Raw genomic sequence first — 25,887 nt, forward strand, 5'->3', positions numbered from 1 at the left:
GGGCAGGTGCCGGGTTCCAGGGCCTCTCGACAGGGGCACGTGCCGTGGGGCCTGGGTCTCTGAACAGGGGTAGGTGCCGGGGGCCTGGGTCTCTGGACAGGCGTAGGTGCCTGGGGGCCTGGGTCTCTGGACATGGGTAGGTGCGGGGTGCTGGACAGGGGTTGGTGTTGGGGGACCTCGGCCTCTGTACAGGGGTAGGTGTTGGGGGACCTTGGTCTCTGGACAGGGGTAGGTGCGGGGTCCTGGGCTTCTGGACAGAGGCACCTGCCGGGGGTTGGGGTCTTTCGACAGGGGCAGATGCCGAGGGGCCTAGGCCTTGTTAGGTGCCGGAGTCCAGGGCCTCTGAACAGGGGCAGGTGCCGGGGTTTATGTCTCTGTACAGGGGCAGGTGCTGGGGGCCTGGGTCTGTGGACAGGGGAAGGTGCCGGGGGGGCTGTGTGTCTGGACAGTGGTAGGTTTCGGAGGGGCTGGGTGTCTGGATAGTGGTAGGTGCCGGGGGGCCTGGGTCTCTGGACAGGGGTAGGTGCCGGGGGGCCTGGGTCTCTGCACAGGGGTATGTGCCGGGGGGCCCGGGTCTCTGCACAGGGATAGGTGCCGGGGGGCCCGGGTCTCTTGACAGGTACAGGGGCCGGGGGGCCTGGGTATCCGGACAGGGGTACCCTGGCCAGGGTCCAGTGCATCTGGATATTTTCAGGTGCCGCGGGTATGGGTCTTTTCACACGGGCAGATGCGGGGGCGCCTATGTCTCTAGACAGAGGTAGGTGCCGGAGGGCCTGGGTCTCTGGACAGGGGTAGATGCCGGCGGGCCTGGGTCTCTGGAAAGGTGTAGGTGCCGGGGGTCCTGAATCTCTGGACAGGGGTAGGTGCCCGGAGCCTGGGTCTCTGGACAGGGGTAGGTGCCGGGGGGCCTGGGTCCGTTTCGGAGACTAGGAACCCGCCCGCACGTACCGGGCTCGAGACCCGGCAAAGGGCGCGAGGCGAGGCGGACCCGCCCCACCGGAAGCTCCGCCACCTGGCAGGGTGCCGAGGGCTGAACCCGATCGCGGCGGAACCCGGTAGTACTGCGCGAGCCGGAAATCGGTCCGCCGCGTTTTCCGTCCGCCGCGTTTTCCGTCCGCGGTGCGCAGTGGCAGTGTCGCGGCCGCCGGCTGGGCTTGCGCCTCTCGTCCTTTCGGGGGGTCCGGGAGCTGCGCGGGCCTCGGGGTCCAGCGGCGAGACGGTGAGCGAGGGGGTTGGGCCGGCGTCGGGCCCTCCCCGTCATCTCTAAGGGAGCGCTGCGTCGTCGACGGCCCCGGCGAGCCCGGGGCGGGACCGCGGCCTCCGCCTTTCGGGCTGCGCTGGGCGGAAGCTTAGGCTTCCCGGCACGCCGTCCCCGCCGGGGTCCGCAGCTCCGTGGCGGCGCCACACCCTTCGGCCGGCTGCGGGGTCGCCAGGGCTGTAATGGAGTGCGCGAGGACGCGCTTGGCGCGCAGCCGCCCCGAGGGAAGCCGGTTGGGAGGAGGCCCCGAAACGCTAACGTTCTGGCTGCGTTACGGTCCTGTTCTCCGGCTGTAGAGAGTGCAGGCGGTCGGGAGAAATCCATCTCTTAAGTCGTAAGGAGGAACAGCGTTCATTTTCTTACTGCCAGTGGAGGTTTTTCATGAATTTACCAACTCAGTCATTCGGCCATTTTTTTTTTTTTTTTTTTTAATCTTAAAGGATCACGCTTTATTTTATTTTATTTTTTTTTTTATTGCATTTTAGGTTTTGGGGTACATGTGAATAACATGCAAGGTTGTTGCACAGGTGCACACGTGGCAGTATGATTTGCTGCCTCCCTCCCCTTCACCTATATCTGGCATTTCTCCCCATGCTATCCCTCCCCAACTCCCCACCCCCCCCACTATCCCCCCTCCCCTCCAACAGACCCCCGTGTATAGTGCTCCCCTCCCTGTGTCCATGTGTTCTCCTTGTTCAACACCCGCCTATGAGTGAGAACATGTGGTGTTTGATTTTGTGTTCTTGTGTCAGTTTGCTGAGAATGATGGTTTCCAGGTTCATCCATGTCCCTACGAAGGATGTGAACTCCTCCTTTTTAATGGCTGCATAATATTCCATGGTGTATATGTGCCACATTTTTCCTGTCCAGTCTATCATCGATGGGCATTTGGGCTGGTTCCAGGTCTTTGCTATTGTAAACTGTGCTGCAATGAACATTCGTGTGCATGTGTCCTTATAGTAGAACGATTTATAATTCTTTGGATGTATGCCCAGTAATGCGATTGCTGGGTCAAATGGAATTTCTATTTCTAGGTCCTTGAGGAATTGCCACACTGTTTTCCACAGTGGTTGAACTAATTTACACTCCCACCAACAGTGTAAAAGTGTTCCTATTTCTCCACATCCTCTCCAGCATCTGTTTTCTCCAGATTTTTTAATGATCGCCATTCTAACTGGCGTGAGATGGTATCTCAATGTAGTTTTGATTTGCATTTCTCTGATGACCAGTGATGATGAGCATTTTTTCATATGTTTGTTGGCCTCATGTATGTCTTCTTTAGGATCACGCTTTAAACCTCTGTAACAAAGTAATTATTTGTAACGGTCTCTACGCCATTCTCTAACAAAAGAACCCGTTGGCTCTCAGAAAATAATAGTCCTTTGTCTGCCTTTGGAATAGTTATCCTTATATGACTGTGTTCAAAAATTCCTTTCTTAATTTTGTAGCAGAACGTAGCTGTGATGATCTGAATTTTTGTCTTTCAGCTTGTTATGAAGACGAAGGGGAGGCTGTTTCAGAACGCCAATTAGTTTTGTACACGTAATACTTATTACCTTCTAATAATTGGATCAGAAGATGAACCCAACTAATCCTTTCAGTGGGCAGCAGCCTAGTGCTTTTTCGGCGTCTTCTGGTAGTTGCGTAACAACATTCCCATCCAAGGCGCCGTTTCGATTTGGTCAGCCTCTTTTTGGACAAAACAGTACCTTATGTGGGAAGAGCTCAGGATTTTCCCAGGTATCCAGCTTTCCAGCATCTTCTGGAGTGAGTCACTCCTCTTCAGCGCAAACATTAGGGTTCATCCAAACCTCAACTGTTGGACTCTTTTCTGGACTTGACCACACATCCACCTTTGTAGCTACCTCTGGGCCTTCAAGTTCATCTGTGCTGGGAAACCCAGGATTTAGTTTTAAATCACCCACCGGTGTTGGGGCTTTCCCAAGCACTTCTACTTTTGGACAAGAAACTGGAGAAATAGTGAGTTCTGGTTTTGGGAAAACGGAATTCGGTTTTAAACCTCTGGAAAACGCAATGTTCAAACCAATACTGGGGGCTGCTGCTGAGCCAGAGAAAACCCAGAGCCAAATTGCTTCCGGGTTTTTCACATTTTCCCACCCAATTAGTGCCCCTGGAGGCCTGACCCCTTTCTCTTTTCCTCAAGTAACAAGTAGTTCAGCTACCAATTCAAATTTTACCTTTTCAAAACCAGTTAGTAGCAATAATTCATTATCTGCTTTTACCCCTGCTTTGTCAAACCAAAATGTAGAGGAAGAGAAGAGAGGACCTAAGTCAGTGTTTGGAAGTTCTAATAATAGCTTCAGTAGCTTCCCTGTGTCGTCATCTGCAGTTTTGGGTGAACCCTTCCAGGTCAGCAAAGCAGGTGTCAGGCAGGGGTGTGAAGAAGCTGTTTCCCAGGTGGAACCACCTCCCAGCCTAATGAAAGGCCTGAAAAGGAAGAAGGACCAGGATCGCTCCCCAAGGAGACATGGCCATGAGACAGCAGAAGATTCTGATCCTCTGTCCAGGGGGGATCATCCTCCAGATAAACGACCTGTCCGCCTGAATAGACCCCGGGGAGGTACTTTGTTTGGTCGGACAATACAGGATGTTTTCAAAAGCAATAAAGAAGTAGGTCGCCTGGGCAACAAGGAGTCCAAAAAGGAAATTGGCTTTGTTGAGTCTGCAGAAAGTGACCACGTGGCTACCCAAGGAGGGAGCCAGTCTCTACTGGCACCTTCCCGGATTGCAGGTTTGAATAAAGAGGAAGAAACTGAAAGTAGAGAAAAAAAAGGAGGTGAGTTCTGAAAATGTGGAACATAGTGTAAATCCTGCTGGCAGTTTCCCAGTAAGTTTCTCTGGGTGTTAGCTTGATTTTTCAGATAAATCTCCTATAAACATTAGGGATTCTAGGCTGGGTGCGGTGGCTTATGCTTATAATCTCAGCACCTTGGGAGGCTGAGGTGGGTGGATCACAAGGTCAAGAGTTCGAGACCAGCCCGGCCAACATGGTGAAACCCCTCTTCTTCTAAAAATACCAAAATTAGCCGGATGTGGTGGCGGGCCCCTGTAATCCCAGCTACTCTGGAGGCTGAGGCAGGGAGAATCACTTGAACCCAGGAGGCAAAGGTTGCAGTGAGCCAAGATCGCACCACTGCACTCCAGCTTGGTCAACAGGGCGAGACTTTGTCTCAAAAAAAACAAAACAAAAAAACACATTAGGGATTCTACATGTCATATGGAGCAGGTCTTACACCTGTGAACATCTTTGCTTTTACACAGGTGGTGCCTCCTGTTGTTAGAAAGTGTTATATCTGATGGTTTAAGTGTCTGTTCTCTGAACCCCTAGATTCTTTAAGAGGAACTCCTGTGCGTCAGAGTAAAAGAAGCGAGAGCACAGATAGTCTTGGGGGCTTGGCTCCCTCTGAAGTCACAGCGATCCAGTGCAAGAACGTCCCTGACTACCTGAACGACAGGACCGTCCTGGAGAACCATTTTGGCAAAATTGCTAAAGTGCAGCACATCTTTACCAGGCGCAGCAAAAAGCTCGCAGTGGTGCATTTCTTTGATCATGTGAGTATTTCTGTATCGCCATTTGTTACCCTAGATTTGAGCCACGTCACTGTAAAACTTGTTTTTCTTTTTGGGGGGGCCATCATGGTCTATCAGTTATTTGTTTAATATAGGGAAATTACTCAAATATCTTATTTTTTTTTTTTTTTTGAGACGGAGTTTCGCTATTGCCTAGGCTGGAGTGTAATGGTACAATCTTGGCTCACTGAAACCACTGCCTCCCGGGTTCAAGAAATTCTCCTGCCTCAGCCTCCCGAGCAGCTGTGATTACAGGCATGCACCACCATGTCCTGCTAGTTTTGTATTTTTTTTTTAGTAGAAATGGGGTTTCTCCGTGTTGGTCAGGCTAGTCTCAGACTCTGACCTTAGGTGATCTGCCCACCTTGGCCTCCCAAAGTGCTGGGATTACGGGTGTGAGCCACCACACCCAGCCTCAAATACCTTATTCTTTTTTTGACATGGGGTCTTGCACTGTTGCCCAGGCTGGAGTGCAGTGGCAAGATCTTGGCTCACTGCACCCTCCACCTCCCAGGTTCAAGTGATTTGCCTTTCTCAGCCTCCTGAGTAGCTGGGATTACAGGCACCTGCCACCATGCCTGGCTAATTTATTTGTAGTAGAGACAGTGTTTCACTATATTGATTAGGCTAGTCTTGAACACCTGACCTTGAGATCCACTCACCTCAACCTCCCAAAGTGCTGAGGTTACAGGCGTGAGTCACCGTGTCTAGCCCCTCATTTGTTTTTAAAGTCATTTTTTGCCTGTTGCAATGTGCTCATTTTCCCAGCTGAACATTAAATAGTTGATGACCTAATATGTAAATACACTGCCTTTATAAGCAATTCATTGGTACGGACAAAGCTGAACACCCTCATCTCTCCTGTTACCCAAGAGCAGTCCAGTTACCTAGTGTGGTGTGTGTTTTTCTAGACGTTTTTATGAGTATCTACAAGGAGACTAAGAGGTGGTTGGTTTTGTGTGTTTTCTGTGATAAATGGCATCTTGTGTGTTATTCTGCAGCTCCCTTTTACGCTTCATTGTGACTTGAAAAACTTGGTTTCTGTGTATGTAATTAGCTGGTGAAAATCATCTCACTAAATGCCAGAGGCCAAGTTTGTGAGTTCTGTGAGGCAAAGTTGTTAATTTGAAAAAAAGAGCGGAGCAAATAGATGCTTGTGAGACAGATAAGGGAGACGACTGCGGCCATAGCCGAAGGCTCTGCAGGCAGCAGGTGGGGGATGGGGGTATCACTAGTGTACGGAGGACAGGGGCTCCTGGTGCCTTTGGGTGGATGTTTTGCTTACTGCGTTTGAGTTTTCAGTCTCATTTCCTTTAGTCTCCTGATGTACTCACACTTGGTGGTTGTTTTCTAGGCATCTGCAGCCCTGGCTAGAAAGAAGGGGAAAAGTTTGCATAAAGACATGGCGATCTTTTGGCACAGGAAGAAAATAAGTGAGTTTTCAATTCTCAGTTTTCAAAAAATTATTTTTGTTTATTTATTTATTAGAGACGAGATCTCACTACGTTGCCCAGGCTGATCTGGGATTACAGGCATGAGCCACTGTGTGTGGCCTGGCCCTCTCTTCGGTTTCTCTTGCTCTGTACAAACCCTTTGAGTGTGGGCCCTTTCCCCAGCCAGTGGGGGAGGCTGGCTCTACGTGGATTTGCATCTCAGTTATTCCCTTGGGCTCTTCTCTAACCTCCTGTGACAATGAAAAGAATATTACTTTCTCAAAAACAAAGTGACAAAGTCTAGTACCAGGTGATCTGTGACTGCATAAACTCTTTTCTGCCTCCTATGTCCTCAGGCCCCAATAAGAAACCCTTTTCCCTGAAGGAGAAGAAGCCTGGTGATGTTGTGGTCAGCCCGAGCCCGGAAGACACATCTTTTCAGCACTCTCCTCTTGGCAAGGCCACAGGGAGGGCTGGTGCTAGCAGCCTGCTGAATAAAAGGTGTGATGGCCCCTCCTAATGACCTTATTTGGGAAGTACCAGGAAATACTGCCCTACAGTGACACCTGAGTCGGGGCTGTGGGGTCGGGGGGTGGTGGTGAGGAAACAAGAGCCAGTTGTCAGGGATGCTTGAGGGTCGAGGGGCAGGGGTTCCTGAGCCTGCCCCTCCGGCCAGCATGGGCCGTGTGGAGGTGGGTCTGTGTGGGGCTGGTGCTCTCAGCCAGGAGAGAGAATTTTCTGACACTGGTACCTGCCAGCTGCAGAGAAGGTGGAGAGCAGTGGTACTGTCCTGTCTTGTTCTCACATGCCCTAGGGTCAAGGTTGCTGAGAAAGCCTTCCTTCGGGGCCGGCCTGGGTCAAGGTTGCTGAGAAAGCCTTCCTTCGGGGCCGGCCTGGGTCAAGGCTGCTGAGAAAGCCTTCCTTCGGGGCCGGCCTGGGTCAAGGTTGCTGAGAAAGCCTTCCTTCGGGGCCGGCTGGGTCAAGGTTGCTGAGAAAGCCTTCCTTCCGGGGGCCGGCTGGGTCAAGGTTGCTGAGAAAGCCTTCCTTCGGGGCCGGCTGGGTCAAGGTTGCTGAGAAAGCCTTCCTTCGGGGCCGGCTGGGTCAAGGTTGCTGAGAAAGCCTTCCTTCGGGGCCGGCCTGGGTCAAGGTTGCTGGGAAAGCCTTCCTTCAGGGCTGGCTGGGTCAAGGCTGCTGAGAAAGCCTTCCTTCGGGGCCGGCCTGGGTCAAGGTTGCTGAGAAAGCCTTCCTTCGGGGCCGGCCTGGGTCAGGGTTGCTGAGAAAGCCTTCCTTCGGGGCCGGCTGGGTCAAGGCTGCTGAGAAAAACCTTCCTTCGGGGCTGGCCTTTTTGTTTGTTTCCATCTTGGCATTTTCTATGGGAGAATCTCGTCACCCAGTTGCTGTAGCTGGTGAAGGCCTTTCAGCTACAGCAGCTGTTACGGGAGACCGGGGGAGGCTGCTCACTGAGGACACACAGTGCCTGCTCTGCGGAACAGACACATGCAGCCTGGCACCCTGTGGCTGCCTGCCTCACAGGGTATAGTAGCAAATCTCGCTCATCTTGTCCTGAATTCCACTGCAGTTGAGTGCAGTTCCACTTGGCATGTAAACGTATAAGCAATGACTTTTTTCCTCAAGACATCTAACTGGCTGTAATAAACCATGCATTCTTTTTTTTTTTTTGGAGATGGAGTTTCGCTCTTGTTACCCAGGCTGGAGTGCAATGGTGCGATCTCGGCTCACTGCAACCTCCGCCTCCTGGGTTCGGGCAATTCTCCTGCCTCAGCCTCCTGAGTAGCTGGGATTACAGGCATGTGCCACCGTGCCCAGCTAATTTTTTGTACCTTTAGTAGAGACAGGGTTTCACCATGTTGACCAGGATGGTTTCAATCTCTTGACCTCGTGATCCACCCGCCTCGGCCTCCCAAAGTGCTGTCTTCTTTTTTATTTTGTTAAATAGAGACGGGGTCTCTCCATGTTGGCCAGGCTGTTCTCGAACTGCTGACCTCAGGTGATCCACCTGCCTTGGCATCCCAAAGTGCTGGGATTACAGGCATGAGTCACTGTGCCCGGCCTCTTTTTTTTTTGAGATGGAGTCTTTGTTGCCCACGCTGGAGTTTGGTGGTGCGATCTTGGCTCACTGCAACCTCTGCCTCCTAGGTTCAAGAAGTTCTCCTGCCTCAGCCTCTCTAGTAGCTGGCATTACAGGTACTCCACCATGCTGGCTAATATTTTTGTATTTTTAGTAGAGACGGTTTGACTGTGTTGGCCAGGCTGGTCTTGAACTCCCGACTACAGGTGTGAGCCACCCACCTGGCCACACCATGCATTTTTAATAATCACTTCTAGCAGTTTCCAGCATGACTTTTTTCCCCCGCTAAAAATCTGTCTCCTCTAGGAAGGACAGCATAACTTTTTGCAGGTGCAGGTTATCACGGCGAAGCAGATGCTGTTGGCTGTGTTAGTTGTGTGAGCTGGCGGGTGATGTGCGCTTCCCTGGCTGCCTTGTCTGTCGGGGGAACTCTGTTCTGAAAGGCTTTTCCTTTTCACACCAGGCCTACTTTGACAGGTCTCCAGCTTAATCTGTCTTCTTACCTTTTCGTCAGTGTATTTTTCTTACTTTCCATTTTGTGATGAGCAGTTTAGTTGCTGCTTTGACATATCTTCTTTGACATTCAAGTTTAGAAAATGATAAAAACCAGAAAATGGGGAAGCTGAGAGAGGATGCTCAGTTCCTTTCAGTATGTCCTTCTGCCAAAATAAACTTCTGTTTTAAAACATGTAGGCATAATACTTATATTAAAGGTGTTTTTCATGCAAGTTTCATTTTTTTGAGATAGAAATTTGTAAGTGTTCCTTTCAGCTGTTTAAATGCGTCTATCTTGTTTTTTTTGGAGGGGTGGTAAGGATGGAGTCTTGCTCTGTTGCCCAGGCTGGAGTGCAGCAGTGCAATTCCAGCTCACTGCAGTCTCCGCCTGCCAGACTGAAGCAAGCCTCTCACCCCAGCCTCCTGAGTAGCTGGAACTATAGGCACATGCCAGATGCCTAATTTTTAAATTTTTTGTAGAGATGAGGTCTCACTATGTTGCCCAGGCTATCTTTGTTTTTCAAAAGTATGAAATATTTCAGAATCCTATTAAGGTCAGTGAATCATGTGGATAACGCTTTTGTGCGTATCCCCATCTTTATCAGGGCTCCTCATTTTAGTGGTTGTAGTTTCTCAACTTCAGAGGACCAGAAAGTCTTGAAAGATGAGGGGACGTGTTCAGAAATGAAAACCCTCTAAAGGCCTTTCCGGTACAAGGGCCCTCAATGTGGTGTTTACTTTATAGCTCTCCAGTGAAGAAGCCAAGTCTCCTCAAGGCCCACCAATTTGAGGGAGACTCTTTGGACTCAGGCTCCGAGGGCCTCGGGCCATGTGTGCCGCCCCTCAGCGCCCTGATAGGCACCGTGGCTGAGACGTCCAAGGAGAAGTACCGCCTGCTTGACCAGAGAGACAGGATCATGCGGCAAGGTATGGGGCAAGGCGGCAGAGGTTCTGGGGCCTGGTGCGGTCGTCCTCTTGGGCGCCATCAGAGCGGGAGCTGCTTCTTTCCAGTGGGCTCTGTTGCTGTTGAGTCTCAGGGCCTCTGATGTGCTGTGTCTGAGCTTCATGGTCGGCCAGTCTTCCTTGGAGTGAGTGCTCTGTGTGTGTGTACATATACGTTCAAATATGTTTGCTTATGTGTGTACAAGATAGTAGTGGGAGCAGGCAAAAGGATGGGCTCATGTCTGTAGAGGGAGCAGGTTTCTGTTTTTTTTCTTTTTTTTGAGATGAGTCTCGCTCTTGTTGCCCAGGCTGGAGTGCGATGGCGAGATCTCAGCTCACCGCAACCTCCCTTCCTGGGTTCAAGCAATTCTTCTGCCTTGGCCTCCCGAGTAGCTGGGATTACAGGCATGTGCCACCATGCCCAGCAAATTTTTTGTGTATTTAGTAGAGACAGGGTTTTACCATGTTGTCCAGGCTGGTCTGGAACTCTCGACCTCAGGTGATCCACCCGCCTCCCAAAGTGCTGGGATTATAGGTGTGAACCACCACGCCTGGCCGAGGGAGTGGGTTTCTGACGGGCAGAGGTTATGGTGGAGTGTTCCATCTCGGACAGGACATCCTTACCCTATTGGAATGTTGAACTGTGTGAATGTATTGCCTACTAAAAAGAAAGTATTCCATTAACACTGAAAATATATGCAGGGATCAAAAATAAAAGGAAAAACACAGGTACTCCTCTTTGCCAATTTTTTTGTCTTAAATTTCAGCTGGGTCGGGCGCGGTGGCTCACACCTGTAATCCCAGCACTTTGGGAGGCTGAGGCATGTGGACCACCTGAGGTCAGGAGTTCAAGACCAGCTTGGTCAACATGGCGAAAACCTCTCTACAAAAAAAAAACAAAAACAGAAATTAGCTGGGTACGGTGGTGTGCACCTGTAGTCCCAGCTCCTTAGGAGGCTGAGGCAGGAGAATTGCTTGAACCCTCGAGGCAGAGGTTACAGTGAAATGAGATTGCGCCACTGCACTCCAGTCTGGGTTACAGGGTGAGACTCTGTCTCAAAAAAAAAAAAATTCAGCTATCCCATTTTTTAAAAGCTGTGGATAATTAGAATAATCACAGTGTTTCCTTACTATTTGGTAATAAAAGCTGCCATCATACATTGTGTCACTGATATAGTGATTTTTGTATTCCAAATAAAATCATTAGGTATTAGAATTTTTCTTTTTCTTTTTTTCCTCCTGAGATGAAGTCTTGCTCTGTTGCCCTGGCTGGAGTGCAGTGGTGCATCTTGGCTCACTGCAATCTCCGTCGCCTGGGTTCAACGAATTCTCCTGCCTTAGCCTCCCAAGTAGTTGGGACTACAGGTGCATACCTCTGTACCCAGCTCATTTTTGTATTCTTAGTAGAGATGGGGTTTCACCATGTAGGCCAGGCTGGTCTCGAACTCTTAACCTCGCGATCTGCCCTCCTCGGCCTCCCAAAGTGCTGGGATTACAGTTGTGATACACCAGGTATTAGAATTTTTCTGTTTTTCTTTTTTTTTTGGGATGGAGTTTCACTCCTGTTGCCCAGGCTGGAGCGTAATGGCGTGATCTTGGCTCACCTTCACCTCTCTGGTTCAAGTGATTCTCTTGCCTCAGCCTCCCAAGTAGCTAAGTAGCTGGGATTGTAGGCATGTGTCACCATGCCTGGCTAATTTTGTATTTTTTTTTTTAACATGGAGTCTTGCTTTGCTGTTCAGGCTGAAGTGTAGTGGCGTGATCACACCTCACTGCAACCTTCCCCTCCCAGGTTCAAGCAATTCTCCTGCCTCAACCTCCTGAGTAGCTGGGATTGCAGGCGCCCACCACCATGCCTGGCTGATTTTTGTATATTTAATAGAGATGGTGTTTCACCATGTTGGCAAAGCTGGTCTCAAACTCCTGACCTCTGGTGATCCTCCTGCCTCAGCCTCCCAAAGTGCTGGAATTACAGGTGTATGCCACCGCACCGGGCCTAATTTGTAATTTTAGTAGAGACAGAGTTTCTCCATGTTGGTCAGGCTGGTCTTGAACTCCCAACCTCAGGTGATCCGTCCACTTCGGCCTCCTAAAGTGCTGGGATTATAGGCGTGAGCCACTACTGCACCAAGCCTAGGTTATAGAACTTTTCAAAATAAAAACAAGAAGTATATATTTTGAGTTGTGAAGTTGTTGCATTTCTTTTTACTTGCAAGATACATTTATAACTATTTAATTCTAAGTGTAATCGTAGCAGTTTACTTATTCAGGTAAGAACCCAGTTAACTTCTATTATATGATTTTTACATTCAAGTCATGATGAATACTGTTTCAGAGTTTTAGAGTAGTGGTATATTTGTTGTTTTTGTTTGTTTGTTTGTTTTGAGATGGAGTTTCACTCTTGTTGCCCAGGCTGGAGTGCAATGATGCAATCTCAGCTCACTGCAAACTCTGCCTCCTGTGTTCAGGTGACTCTCCTGTCTCAGCCTCCTGAGTAACTGGGATTACAGGCACCCACCACCATGCCTGGCTAATTTTTTTATTTTTTTTTAGTAGAGACGGGGTTTCCTCATGTTGACCAGGGTGGTCTTAAACTCCTGACCTCAGGTGATCTACCCACCTCAGCCTCCCAAAGTGCTGGGATTACAGGCATGAGCCACCGCACCTGGCTTTTTTTTTTTTTTTTTGAGACGGGGTTTCACCACCATGTTGGCCAGGATGGTCTCCATCTCCTGACCTCGTGATCCCCCTGCCTCGGCCTCCCAAAGTACTGGGATTATAGGCGTGAGCCACCATGCCCGGCCAATATTTGGAATATTTGCAGTTGTAATGAGTGAATCCTTCTAGTAAACATCCTGCACCATGAGAGTTTGTCATTGAGGTTATGACAGGAGTTAAAAACTCTGGCTGAAAGTGAGGCTGCGTCCCCACTTTTAGTCTGCAGTGAGGGTCTGTGACTGTTGGAGAGCGGCAGACCCAGGGGTCTTTGGGAGCTTTGATGTCCTACTCCCTGGCAGAATAGACCCTAAGTCCTCTTTCTCTGAGGCTCAGAGTCTGACAGATATTTTTGTTTTCCTTTGTAATGTGGGTGTGTTTTAAGTTTTAATTTCTTTTTATCATTATGAGAGCATACTTCTGTAGGTTCATGCTAACCGTGTGGTACGTTCTTACCTTTCACTTGACGTCATTTAGCTCGGGTGAAAAGAACCGATCTGGACAAAGCGAGGACTTTCGTTGGGACCTGCCTGGATATGTGTCCCGAGAAGGAGCGGTACATGCGGGAGACCCGAAGCCAGCTGAGCGTGTTTGAAGTGATCCCCGGGACTGACCAGGTCAGAGCCCTGCGTCTCCCCGTGGAGTGGGGGCAGGCTGTGCAGGGGAGGAGGCTTCTTTTGTAATTCTGTACATACTGGATTTAGGTGTTTGCTTGTTTTAGAGGGTATTGGGTATTTGTGCCCTTAACAATCATATTCAGCTCTTTTGCGTCGTGAGATGTTCACTCTGTATTTGGTACCTATACATGATAAGATATAGATGCAAGTTTTTTGTTGTTTTTTTTTTTTGAGACAGAGTTTCACTCTTTTTTCTTTTTTTTTTTTTTTTTAATTTTTTTTTTAGAAGGAGTTTCACTCTTATTGCCCAGGTAGGAGTGCAATGACGTGATCTCAGCTCACCACAACCTCTGCCTCCCAGGTTCAGGTGATTCTCCTGCCTCAGCCTCCTGAGTAGCTGGGATTATAGGCATGCACCACCATGCCTGCTAATATTTGTATTTTTAGTAGAAACGGGGTTTCTCCATGTTGGTCAGGCTGGTCTTGAACTTCTGACTTCAAGTGATCCACCTGTCTTGGCCTCCCAAAGTGCTGGGATTACAGACATGAGCCACCGTGCTTGACCTGATGCAAATTTTTTAAAATAGAGTTGTTTAAAATATTTATTTATTTATTTATTTGGAGACAGGATTTTATTCTTTCACCTAGGCTGGAGAGCAGTGGTGCAATCATGGCTCACTGTAGCCTCGACTTCCCAGGCTCAGGTGATCTTCCCACTCAGCTTACTGAGTAGCTGGGATTACAGGCATGGTCCACCATGCCCAGTTATTGTTTTATTTTTTTGTAGCAGTGGGGTCTCAGGGGTCTCAGCCGTGTTGCTCAGGCTGGTCTTGAACACCTAAGCTCAAGTGATCCACCTGCCTCTGCCTCCCAAAGTGCTGAAATTACAGGCGTGAGCCACCACATCTGGCTTTTTTCTTTTTACAATCATTCTTATCCTTTTCTATGCTTAAGTTTTGCACATTCAGGATTATATTCTAGATATAATTTTATGTGTCTCTTTCCCACTTAAAATTATGTCATGAACATTTTCCTTCATTATGCTGAACTAGAGCATGTAGAAATGACAGCATATTTTCTTAGTAGCTCTGTCAAAACTCTGCACTTCTACCATTAGTAGATAGGCTGTTTCTAAATTTTTAGCTCTTTTAATAATATGGTTTGGCATCTTGTGTGTCATGTTTCTCTGGTGTTTAGCTTACTTTGTTCAGATCCTGAGAATTTAATTCCTGCATTGGAGGGTTTGTCCTTTCCCGAACATTATCCGTGTAGCTTCCCCAGTTGTTTCCCCAGGAAGCTGCACCAATTTAGATCCTTTGCACTTTGTGAATTTTGCTTGTGGACTTCTCCTCCTCTTTGTGGCTGGTGGCTTTATACACCCTTCGCCCAGTGCGGTGTCCCCAGACCAGCAGCAGGTGTGGGACCCCTGCTGCAGCAGAGAGCGCGTGCTCAGGGCCTTGTCCTGCGGATGTCTCTGCGTCTCCTCTTGGCCACGTCATCAGCCTCCTTTTGAGGCGGGAGATGCAGCTCCAGGCCCCAGGTGGGCAGCTGGCCCCTGCTGCTGTGCCCTCAGCAGTCCTCACTGCCTGTCTCTGTTTCACTTCTGGTCTGTGTAGACTTCAGCTGGTGTGTGAGCAGAGCTGAGACCTGTTAAATGCTTCGAGGCCCTTCCCTGTCCCGTCTCTGCTTTGGAGCTTGCAGATGTGCCTTCACCTACATTCCTCCTGTTTGTCGTGACGCACTCGTGTCTTAACTCGTTGTGGTATTTGCCAAATCAAATTTCTCAATTTTTTTTGCCTTTGAATTTTGTCACTTTTTAACAGAAATTTTATGTTGCAAAAAATGTGTTCTCAACTATTGATCTGTGTGGGTGTGTATGTGATTTTCCCTCATTTTCAGGCATAACTGTGCCTGGCCCAAGGTGTTTCTCACGGGCAGCCCATCTCTGCTTCGTGTCCCTAGGTGGACCACGCAGCAGCCGTGAAAGAGTACAGCCGGTCCTCGGCCGATCAGGAGGAGCCTCTGCCCCACGAGCTGCGGCCCCTGGCAGTGCTCAGCAGGACTGTGGATTACCTGGTGACCCAGATCATGGACCAGAAGGAGGGCAGCCTGCGGGACTGGTATGACTTCGTGTGGAACCGCACACGTGGCATACGGAAGGTATTGGCTGCTTCCAACCTGGACGCTAAAAAATGCATGCAAATTCCAAAGTCAAACTGATAGTTATTTTTATTTTACTCAGTTACGTATTTTATCTGTTTCAAAAATATACCTTTATGGACAGGGTGCAGTGGCTCACACCTGTAATCCCAGCACTCTAGGAGGCCAAGGTTGGGTGGATCACCTGAGGTCAGAAGTTTGAGACCGGCCTGGCCAACATGGTGAATCTCAGTCTCTACTGAAAATACAAAAATTAGCTGGGTGTGGCTAGGTATGGCGGCTCATGCCTGTAATCCCAGCACTTTGGAAGGCCGTGGTGGGCAGTTCACGAGGTCAGGAGTTCGAGACCAGCCTGGCCAACACAGTGAAAACCCATCGCTACTAAAAAAATGAGCAGCTGGGATTGTGGCAGGTGCCTGCAATCCCAGCTGCTCAGGAGGCTGAGACAGGAGAATCACTTGAACCTGGGAGGTGGAGGTTGCAGTGAGCTGAGGTCGTGCCATTGTACTCCAGCCTGGATCACAGAGCTAGACTCTGTCTCAAAAAAAAAAAAAAGAAAGAAAGAAAGTAGCTGGGCATGGTGGCACACACCTATAAAGTCCTCTACTCAAGAGGCTGAGCCAGGAGAATTGCTTGAATCCGGGAGGCGGAGGTTGTGTGAGCCAAGACCGCACCACTGCACTCCAGCCTGGGTGACAGAGCGAGACCCTGTCTCAAAAAAATAAAAAAACAAGTACTTTTGTTTAAATCACTACAAAGTCCTATTAAAACGTGCATCATGGGCTTTGTTTCACATTGAAATGTGAGAAATTGAGGTCATAGCATGATCTTTCTCATAGCTGACTCTCTGCATGGGAATGTGTGTATGATCCTCCCCCTCACCTGTGGCCAGGATATCACGCAGCAGCACCTCTGCGACCCGCTGACGGTGTCCCTGATTGAGAAGTGCACCCGATTTCACATCCACTGTGCCCACTTCATGTGTGAGGAGCCCATGTCTTCCTTTGATACCAAGATCAATAATGAGAACCTGACCAAGTGCCTGCAGAGCCTGAAGGAAATGTACCAGGACCTGAGAAACAAGGGTGTCTTCTGTGCCAGCGAAGCGGAGTTCCAGGGCTACAATGTTCTGCTCAGTCTCAACAAGGGAGACATTCTAAGGTGAGTTTCCACATCCGAATTTGTCTGCAAAGGCAGGCGTTAAGCAGGAGGAGAGCTTTCAGGATTGGCAGTAGCGATAGTGCTGCGTTCTCTCTGGTAGCAGGTGTTGGGAGGATAGGAGTCTCGGTCTCGCTGTGCAGTCTGTGGAGCTGAGCTGGGGGAAGAGTGATGGGGTTGTGCACCTGACCAGCACATCTGATGTAGACCCCACACACTCGCTTCCGAGAACTGTTTCTCCTCACCAGTGAGAGACATGAGGAAGGAATCCTAGTGAGACAGGTGAGTGAACCAGGAGAGGGAGTTCTAGCTGCCCTGCAGGGTTGTTAGCAGCTCCCTTTTTCCAGATAGTTTTGTCAAAGATCCAAATGAGAGGAAAAAAATTGTGTGAAACAAAAATGCTAAGAATGGGGTAGTAAGAATGAATGAATTTAAAACCCTGGTCTGATCTGACATTGAGAGGTCTGGCAAGCTCTCTGGCCCCTGCTTGTGGTGGTGGTTTTATTTATTTTTATTTTTTTTGAGATGGAGTCTCGTTCTGTAGCCCAGGCTAGAGTGCAGTGGTGCGATCTTGGCTCACTGCAACCTCCACCTCCCGGGTCCCGGTTCAAGCAATTCTCCTGCCTCAGCCTTCCGAGTAGCTGGGATTACAGGCACGAGTCACCATGCCCAGCTAATTTTTGTATTTTGTAGTAGAGACGGGGTTTCACCATGTTGGCCAGGCTGGTCTTGAACTCCTGACCTTGTGATCTGCCCGCTCAGTCTCCCAAAGTGCTAGGATGACAGCCATGAGCCACCGTGTCCAGCAGTGGTGTTGTTGAGCTGGACTTCATGGTGGGCAGTGTCCCCTTCAGTTCTAAAATTCCCCTATTGATGCTGAAACTCATTTTTTTAGCTTTGTATTTTCTTCAAGAACTGTGTGGAAGAATATCTAGATGTGTGAATGATTTTAAATTTTTATTTTATTTTTGACACTGAGTCCTGCGCTGTTACCCAGGCTGGATTTCGGCTCACTGCAACCTCTGCCTCCCAGGTTCAAGTGATTCTCCTGCCTCAGCCTTCTGAGTAGCTGGGATTACAGGTGCACACCACCATGCCTGGCTAACTTTTTGGTATTTTTAGTAGAGATGGGGTTTTGCCATGTTGGCCAGGATGGTCTGGAACTCCTGACCTCAGGTGATCCATCCACCTCAGCCTCCCAAAGTGTTAGGATTACAGGCATGTGCCACCGCGCCCTGCCAATTTTAAATGTTAAAATTAAGCCTGGTATAGCCTGGGCAACATAGTGAGACCCTACTCTACAAAACCCCTGTAGTTCCAGCTACTGGAGAGGCTGAGGTGAGAGGACCCCTTGAACCCAGGAGGTCAAGGCTACAATGAGCTGTGATCATGCCACTGCACTCCAGTGTGGGTGACAAAGCAAGACCCTATCTCAAAAAAAAAAAAAAAAAAAAGACCAGGTGTGGTGGCCCATGGCCTCATAGTACTTTGGGAGGCTGAGATCAGAGGATCGCTTAAGGCCAGGAGGTTGAGGCTGTAGTGAGCCGTGATTGTGCCACTGCACTGCAGCCTGGGTGATAGAGCAAGACTCTGTTTCCAAAAAAAAAAACAAAAAGTAAAATTAAGCCATGTAGATAAACTGGTTATGGAGAATGGCTGTATTGTCTTTTTATTTGTGATAAGCATTTGTTTCCCATCATGAATAATTCAGTCAAAATCAATTCATTTCTGAACAAAGAGTTAAGTTTTCTGTTTTCTTAGACTTTACCGTCCAGCACAGCTGGCAGTCGGCATTACTTTAAAGTAACTTTTTGGTAACTGATGGCTAAACTGCTTCTTGAATTTGTTTATTCTGTTCATTATATTTTTGAAAGAGACCTTTGTCTATCAAACCAGCTCAAGCATGGTAGCTTTGAAGTTAGTAAACTATGAATTTAGTGGCATGTTTCACCAGCAAGACCCTCCTTCTCAGTGTGGTTGAAATCTAATATCGTTATTATTTGAGACAGGATCTTGCTCTGTCACCCAGGATGGAGTATAGTGATGTGATCTTAGCTCACTGCAGCCTCAACCTCCTGGGCTCAAACGATGCTCCCATCTTGGCCTCCCAGTGTTTTGGGATTACAGGCATGAGCCACAGCATCTGGCCAACGAAATCTGTTATTTATTATAGCTATCTTTATGAAAATTTTGTCTTATGAAAAACAACATTCCAACCCCTTTTCTCTCCTTTAATTGACAGAGAAGTACAACAGTTCCATCCTGCTGTTAGAAACTCCTCCGAGGTGAAATTTGCTGTTCAGGCTTTTGCTGCGTTGAACAGTAATAATTTTGTGAGATTTTTCAAACTGGTCCAGTCAGCTTCTTACCTGAATGCTTGTCTTTTACACTGTTACTTTAATCAGGTGAGTAAATGAGCTGTGCTTGCTGAGTTGGTAGAAAGCAGGTTGTTCCTGTGCTATTCGAACACTTCTCTTCCAAGCTTTTCCAAGCAGGTCTCAGGCTGAGGCTGTGTCGTCCTTGGGGCAGCCCCACGGAGGAGTTTCTAGTGTTGCCCTGTTTAATAGAGTTAGCACCATTGGACACCATCCGGAAAGGCTGTGCAATGGAAAATACTGTTTTATGGTTCAGATAAGAAAAATCTCTTTACAGCCTGGCTTGGTGGCTCATGCCTGTATAATCCCAGCACTTCGGGAGGTCAAGGCAGGCAGATCACAAGGTCAGGAATTCAAGACCATCCTGGCCAATATGGTGAAACCCTGTCTCTACTAAAAATACAAAAATCAGCTGAGTGTGGTGGCAGGTGCCCATAGTCCCAGCTACTCGGGAGGCTGAGGCAGGAGAATTGCTTGAACCCGGGAGGCGGAGGTTGCACTGAGCCAAGATCGCATCACTGCATTCTAACTTGGATGACAGAGCCAGACTGTCTAAAAAAAAAAAAAAAAGTCTCTTTAGAACACAATTTGAATTCAGCACTATCATCATCCATGAAAACTAACTAAAAAGCGGAAATGTCATATCTACGCACAAAATCCCTGACTTTGAAGTTCTTCATGTTTTAAATCTAAGTTTCTGGAGTAAGGCCGATGGTGCTAAGTTTATTTTAGTTGGTGCCTCAGTGTCTGTGCTTTGCCGTGTGCTGGGGCTGCAGAGCAGTGGGAAGGCTGGTCCCTCTCCTGAGGTTTGCACAGAGGAAACTCAGTGTCTTCGGGGTTTCCACTTGGTCCTTTCGTTTCAGTTCCATGGGACTTGGGGATGAGGACAGAGCAGCCCTTGTGGCACCTGCCGTTCTGGGCCCTCCATGTATCAGTTCAGGTAGACATGACCAGGACCGCCGCCTGCCTTACAGAGGGTCACCTTGAACCCACTGCCTCACCTCGCGCACACTGTGCTGCCCACTCTGGCAGTGGGTTCAAGGAGGTGGCCTAGATCCCTTCCACAAGCCTGCAGTGGCCACTGTGTGGGGACGGTGATGCCTGGGAGACCTCAGGACCTGCCTAGGTCCATCCGTCTCTGGCTCCAGATAATTTCTTTGGTCACACATCAGGGCCTCCTGTAAATTGACTAAACACACAGTCATGTCGCAGTCAGAGAGTCTTTTGCAGGTTTGCTCCTTGTTGTCAGGTCTGCAGGTTGCCAGACAACCGAAGTTCTGGAGCAAATGAAAAGCTTTTCCTTAACTTGCCACTTGTAGTTAATACTGGCTGGGTGCTTTGGCTCACACCTGTCATCCCAGCACCTTGGGAGACTGAGGTGGGAGAATTGCTCGAGCTCAGGAATTCTGGACCAACATAGGGAGACCCCGTCTCTACTAAAAATAAAAAAAACAGCTGGGCAGGTGTGGTGGTACACTCCTGTATTCCCAGTTACTCAGGAGGCCGAGGTGGGAAGATTGCTTGAGCCTGGGAGGTTGAGACTGCGGTGAGCCAAGATCTACTGGGCAACAGAGACCCTCTCTCAAAAAAAAGATAAAATGAAACTTAAAGTTAATACTGTATATATGATGATCGTTAGTAGAATGTTGACCAATTTTAATAACTTTATTTATTTATTTATTTTGAGACAGAGTCTCACTCTGTTGCCCAGGCTGCAGTGCACTGGCACAGTCTTGGCTCGCTGCAACCTCTGCCTCCTAGGTTCAAGCGATTCTCCTGCCTCAGCCTGTCTCCCAAGTAGCTGGGATTACAGGCGTGTGCCACCATGCCAAGCTAATTTTTGTATTTTTAATAGAGACGGGGTTTTGCCATGTTGGCCAGGCTGATCTTGAACTCCTGACCTCAGTAATCTGCCCGCCTTGGCCTCCCAGAGTGCTGGGATTGCATGTGTGAACCACTGTGCCTGGCCATTTTTAATAACTTGAAACAAAAGAGATGATTCAAGTGTTTTTCTTTGGAAAAACCGTTTTCACCAGCAGTGGTGTACAGAGGCACCCGCCTGTCCCCACAGCCCCGTGCATCCCTGCTCAGAGGCTTTGTGCTTGCTGTTCCCACTGCTGTTCCCGCTCACAAAGTCGCATGGTGCTGTCAGCTCCAGCCTGAGCCCCTGTGTGTCTGAACTCAGCACCTCCCCGAGGCAAGACGGGGCCTGGCTGCTGCCCTCAGTCGGCCTCTGCCAGCGCTCCCTCTTCTCCCCGTCCGTTTGCTGCGCTAAATTGCCGTTTTGTGTATTGTCTGTGCTCGTTTTGCGTGGCATTGTTCTCTTCCCTAGCGTGTCCGCTACGTGGGGACAGGGATTTTGTATTGTTCACCGTTGTATTCTCAGCATTAAGGACAGTACCAGGCACAGGCCAAACGCTGTATTGCTTGAATTAAAGAACATTGGAAGAGGACTAACAGCTTAGTCACCAAAGCCCCAGCACCCAAGCGTAATTTTTGTTAGCATTTTTATGTTTTTCCTTTGTCGTTTTAAATTTTTATTTATTTTTTTGAGATGGAGTCTCACTCTGTCACCCAGGCTGTAGTGCAGTGGCGCCATCTCGGCTCACTGCAGCCTCCACCTCCTGGGTTGAAGTGGTTCTCCTGCCTCAGCCTCCCCAGTAGCTGGGAATATAGGCTCCCACCACCACACCCAGCTGATTTTTCTGTTGTTGGAGTAGAGACCAGGTTTCACCATGTTGGCCAGGCTTGTGTTGAGCTCCTGACCTCATGTGGTACGCCTGGTCTCCCAAAGTGCTGGGATTACAGGTGTGAGCCTCGGCACGCAGCCCCGTTGTCTTTTTTGGAGACTGGTTCTCACTCTGTCACTTAGGCTGGAGTGCAGTGGTGTGATCAGGGCTTACTGCAGCCTCGACCTCTTGGACTCAAGCCATCCTCCCACGTCAGCCTCCTTAGTTACTGGGACCACAGGTGCATGCCACCATACCCCACTAATTAAAAAAAATTATTTTTTGTGGAGAATAGGATGTAGCTATGTTGCCCAGGCTGGTCTTGAACTCCTGGGCTCAAGCGATCCTCCTACCTTGGCCTCCCAAAGTGCTGGGATTATAGGCGTGAGCCACCGCACCTGGCCTCTTTTTTTTTTTTAAGGCTTTTGTTATAATGCCATGATTCATTTCTTCCTGGCATTCCATAGTCTCCGAGGTCCTCTTCAGCACCTTCATGTCGGTGGGTGCTGCATAGCTGAATTCACCTGGCCTTGTTGGTGGAAAGTTTGTTTCATGATTTTTCTTATAAATAAAACCTTCCCAGCCTATCCTCCTCTGTGAGAGTGTTTACTTGGCATGCATTCCTGAGCATCGCCACTGAGCAGACCACCTGTGATCTCTAAGCTTGGGTCATTCTATGTTGCCAGAGCGCCTTCTGGTGGGCTGAGCCCCAGGAGGAGCCCGTGTCCCCACGCTGGCCGTTCCTGTGGTCACAGGCTGACTGCATTTGTCTGATTGGGCCTTTCTCTGAGACTGCAGTGATTGGCTGCTTCTTTCAGATCCGCAAGGATGCCCTCCGGGCGCTCAACTTCGCGTACACGGTGAGCACACGGCGATCTACCGTCTTTCCCCTGGATGGTGTGGTGCGCATGCTGCTGTTCCAAGGCTGCGAAGAGGCGACTGACTTCCTCACCTGCCACGGCCTCACCATTTCTGACGGGTGAGAGCTGAGCGTGGAACTGCGGGCCCCTCTCTCCTGTTTCCTTTCGAATTCTGATACAGGGCCGTGGGGGGCTGCCTGCCTGCCCCGCTTGGAGGAGGTGTGTTCCTCTCCCGTACAGGTGAACACACGAGGCTCAGAATAGCTGGGGGTGTTCCCAACACCCTGGCTGTCAGCCCATTGAGGGCTCAGACCAAGTTCTTTGTTGACTCGAAAATCAGTCCTTTTCATGAGTTGTCAGCGAACCTAAAGATAAAAGTTAGGGCTTCTTGTTTGCCTTGAGTGCCTTTGCCAGCTGGCGGCAGGCAACCTCTGACAGCTGGGATGGAGGCACTGCAGGCCAGGCCGGAGTCTTCTCTGCTACTGAGCAGAGTGTCTTTTAAGACCAGGATGAGACTCAGAGACCCACTGTCAGACACCGGCAGCTTACCCTCCACACCCACTGCTGGGTCCCCACCCTGCCTCCTGCACCTCCTCACCTGCCCCCGGCCTGCCTCCTCCTTCCCGGTCTGCCCTCACAAAACAGGCGGCTTTGGGTGAGCCAGCCAGGAGGCAGGAGTGAGTCAGCGCGTGTCTGTTAACTCGCTGGGCCCAGTGGTTCCGGGGACCACAGAGGCTCCAGGACGGGTGGCCGTGGGACCTGGGCCTCTGCTTTCTGTCCTTTACACATGGCTGTGGGACGCCTGACAGCTTGCAGCACTCGGCGGGGCACTGAGGGCAAAGCTGCCTTCTTCCCTGGTGACGGCCCTCTGGTGTCTTCTTGTGGTCTGGGTAGCTGTGTGGAGCTGAACCGGTCTGCTTTCCTGGAACCAGAGGGATTATCCAAGACCAGGAAGTCGGTGTTTATTACCAGGAAGCTGACGGTGTCCATTGGGGAAATTGTCAATGGAGGGCCATTGCCCCCCGTCCCTCGTCACACCCCTGTGTGCAGCTTCAACTCCCAGAACAAGTACGTTGGGGAGAGCCTGGCCACAGAGCTGCCCGTCGGCACCCAGAGACCCGGCTCGGACACAGCAGGTGAGTGAAGCCGCAGTCGTAGTGAGGGGACTAGCTGCATTTTCCTGCCAGGACGCCTCCCAGGAGCCTGAGCGTCTGTCTTGTCTTGGGCCCAGGGCTGTGGTGCTCCCTCATGCTCAGAGCTCACTGGGAGTGCACCGAGGGGCCGTGAAGCCTGGCTCCTGGCTCCCTCACCTCCTGGGGCTTGTCTTTCACCTGAAGGTGGACGTGTCCCCTGTGGTGTGTGTCCCATGTGGCTGCTCTTCAGGAGGGCAGGCCAGTTCTCAGGGTCACTGTGGGTGGCCTGGGGCTGTCCCTGCACAGACCTTGGTCTCCGTGGTGCCAGGCGCCCTGTGTCTGCAGCGCCGTTTCCTCCTGTGTGTTTCCTTCCAGGTGGAGGGAGAGGAGAGGAGTGTGGCGCAGAGCCAGATGCGCCCCTGCCCGGTCTCCCGCAGCCTCTCCCTGCCCCTGCGCCCTCGCCAGTGCCTCTGCCTCCCATCCTGGCACTGAACATGTCCGCGGCGCCAGGCCTCTTCCAGCCCCCTGTGCAGCCTGAGCTGCCGCCTCCAGAGCCCATGCCCGTGTACTCTGATGAGGTAGGGACTCTTCTAGGTCATTGTGCACTAGTGTCCTTGGTCTCCACTCCGGGGGGTGGGCTGTGGTGCCTGGTCTCCAGAGAATCCAGGGAGGGGTCTTGCTAGAGTCAGCCAGCCTCGGGTGGCAGGTCTGGGGCCCGCCATCCAGGCCCAGCCTGGAGTCCCATCTTCATCTTGGGAGCTTCCACTCAGCACTGGCCTGAGCCCCTGTGTGTCTGAACTCAGCACCTGTCTATTCCTGACAGGATCATGGGCAGCATTGTATGCCTTCATGGGCATGGCCTAGGTGTGGGTGTGCCCCCGGCGGGGGGTGGGTGTGTCCCTCATGGACATGGCTGAGGGTGGGTGTCCCCCCGATGGGTGTGGCCTGGAGTGGATGTATCTTCCTGGTAGGTGCTGCCCCGATATGCCTGGCCTGAGAGTGGGTGTGTCTTCCTGGTGGTCATGTCTGGGGGTTGTGTGTCCCCACTGTTAGGTGTGATCTTGTCCACTTCGGGTGTTACTTGGGAGTGGGTGTCCCTACTGATGGGTGTGGCCTGGGTGGGTGTGTCCCCTGTGGGCATGGCTTGGGGTGGCTGTGTCGTCTGATAGGCGTGGCCTTGGGGTGGATGTGTTTTTGTTGGTGTGTGTGGCCTGTGTGACTGTGCACCCTGATGGGCCTGGCCTGGGGTGGGTGTGCCCCTCGATGTGTGTGGCTGCAGGGTGGGCATGGCCCCTGACCAGTGCCTTACTGTGGAGTAGAGCCTGTTAACTCTATGGTTGTGGAACTGGCTTGTGCCACTCTGGCTGCTTAGGGGCAGGCACTGGGCGCCAGCCCCTCTTGGGATCGTGGAGTCCTGAGTGGGAGCATAAGAGTGGCCACAGAAGCGGAGGCTGCTCGATGTAGATTGGAGATGTCTGGGCCAGGGTGCTCTGTGGCCATTCGCTTTCCGTTTGCCAGGGGACACTTTTCCTGCAGCAGCCTAGCTGACCCTGTGTCAGGGGTCATGTGCTTTTGTCACCAGATACCTGCAGACTGTCAGTGACAACATGTTACCCAGGATTTCTGCCCTGGGTGGGACGTTCCCTTCAACCCCATGCTGGTTTCTCCACAGGACCTGGAGCAGGTGCTGGATGAGCTCATCCAGGAGGCTCTACAGGGGGACTGTGAGGAAGTCGACTCTGCAGGCGCTGCCTACGCGGCTGCTGCTCTGGGGTGAGTGGCATCTGGTGCTCCCCTCCTGCTACTCGTGGTGGGGAGCTGCGCCCAGTCCTCTAGAAGTTTCCTCTACTAAAGTTGCCTGTGTTTTGGAGTCATGATGCAATAAGTCATTGCCAAATACAGTGTCATGGAGATTTTCCGGTGGCTCATGCCTGTATTCCTAGTGCTTTGGGAGGCCGAGGCAGGTGGATCACCTGAGGTCAGGAGTTCAAGACCAGCCTGGCCAATATGGTGAAACCCCCATCTCTACTAAAAATACGAAAATTAGCCAGGCGTGGTGGTGGGCACCTGTACTCCCAGCTACTTGGGAGGCTGAGGCAGGAGAATCGCTTGAACTCAGGAGGCGGAGGGTTGCAGTGAGCCAAGATAGTGTCACTGCACTCCAGTCTGGGTGACAGAGCAAGACTCTGTCTCAAAAAAAAAAAAAAACCGGGTGTGGTGGCTCTCACCTGTAATCCCAGTACTTTGGGAGGCCAAGGTGGGAGGATCACAAGGTCAGGAGTTTGAGCCAGCCTGACCAACCTGGTGAAACCCTGTCTCTACTAAAAATAAA

At 50.5% G+C, this 25,887-nt stretch overlaps 1 protein-coding gene across 3 annotated transcripts in view; it reads left to right on the top strand.

Moving 5' to 3' along the window:
• The first annotated feature begins 1,140 nt into the window (after window positions 1-1,140).
• LOC135278083 (germinal-center associated nuclear protein-like) overlaps window positions 1,141-25,887 on the top strand; it is a 54,253-nt gene continuing 29,506 nt past the window's right edge. For all 3 annotated transcript variants that reach the window (XR_010345659.1, XM_064384748.1, XM_064384749.1), the window contains exons 1-14: window positions 1,141-1,219; window positions 2,746-4,055; window positions 4,608-4,831; window positions 6,204-6,282; window positions 6,639-6,783; window positions 9,612-9,793; window positions 13,001-13,140; window positions 15,103-15,300; window positions 16,193-16,461; window positions 18,701-18,863; window positions 22,381-22,541; window positions 23,317-23,558; window positions 23,931-24,133; window positions 25,228-25,328. Coding sequence is in view for 2 of the 3 variants with exons in the window: in XM_064384748.1 (XP_064240818.1) it covers window positions 2,837-4,055; window positions 4,608-4,831; window positions 6,204-6,282; window positions 6,639-6,783; window positions 9,612-9,793; window positions 13,001-13,140; window positions 15,103-15,300; window positions 16,193-16,461; window positions 18,701-18,863; window positions 22,381-22,541; window positions 23,317-23,558; window positions 23,931-24,133; window positions 25,228-25,328 (3,326 nt within the window). In the remaining variant the exon portion in view is untranslated. The remainder of the gene's footprint in view (window positions 1,220-2,745; window positions 4,056-4,607; window positions 4,832-6,203; window positions 6,283-6,638; window positions 6,784-9,611; window positions 9,794-13,000; window positions 13,141-15,102; window positions 15,301-16,192; window positions 16,462-18,700; window positions 18,864-22,380; window positions 22,542-23,316; window positions 23,559-23,930; window positions 24,134-25,227; window positions 25,329-25,887) is intronic.

The sequence above is a fragment of the Aotus nancymaae genome, unplaced genomic scaffold (assembly GCF_030222135.1).
Source record: "Aotus nancymaae isolate 86718 unplaced genomic scaffold, 86718_ANA_hifiasm-v0.15.2.pri h1tg000036l, whole genome shotgun sequence".
NCBI classification, from domain to species: Eukaryota; Metazoa; Chordata; class Mammalia; order Primates; family Aotidae; genus Aotus; species Aotus nancymaae.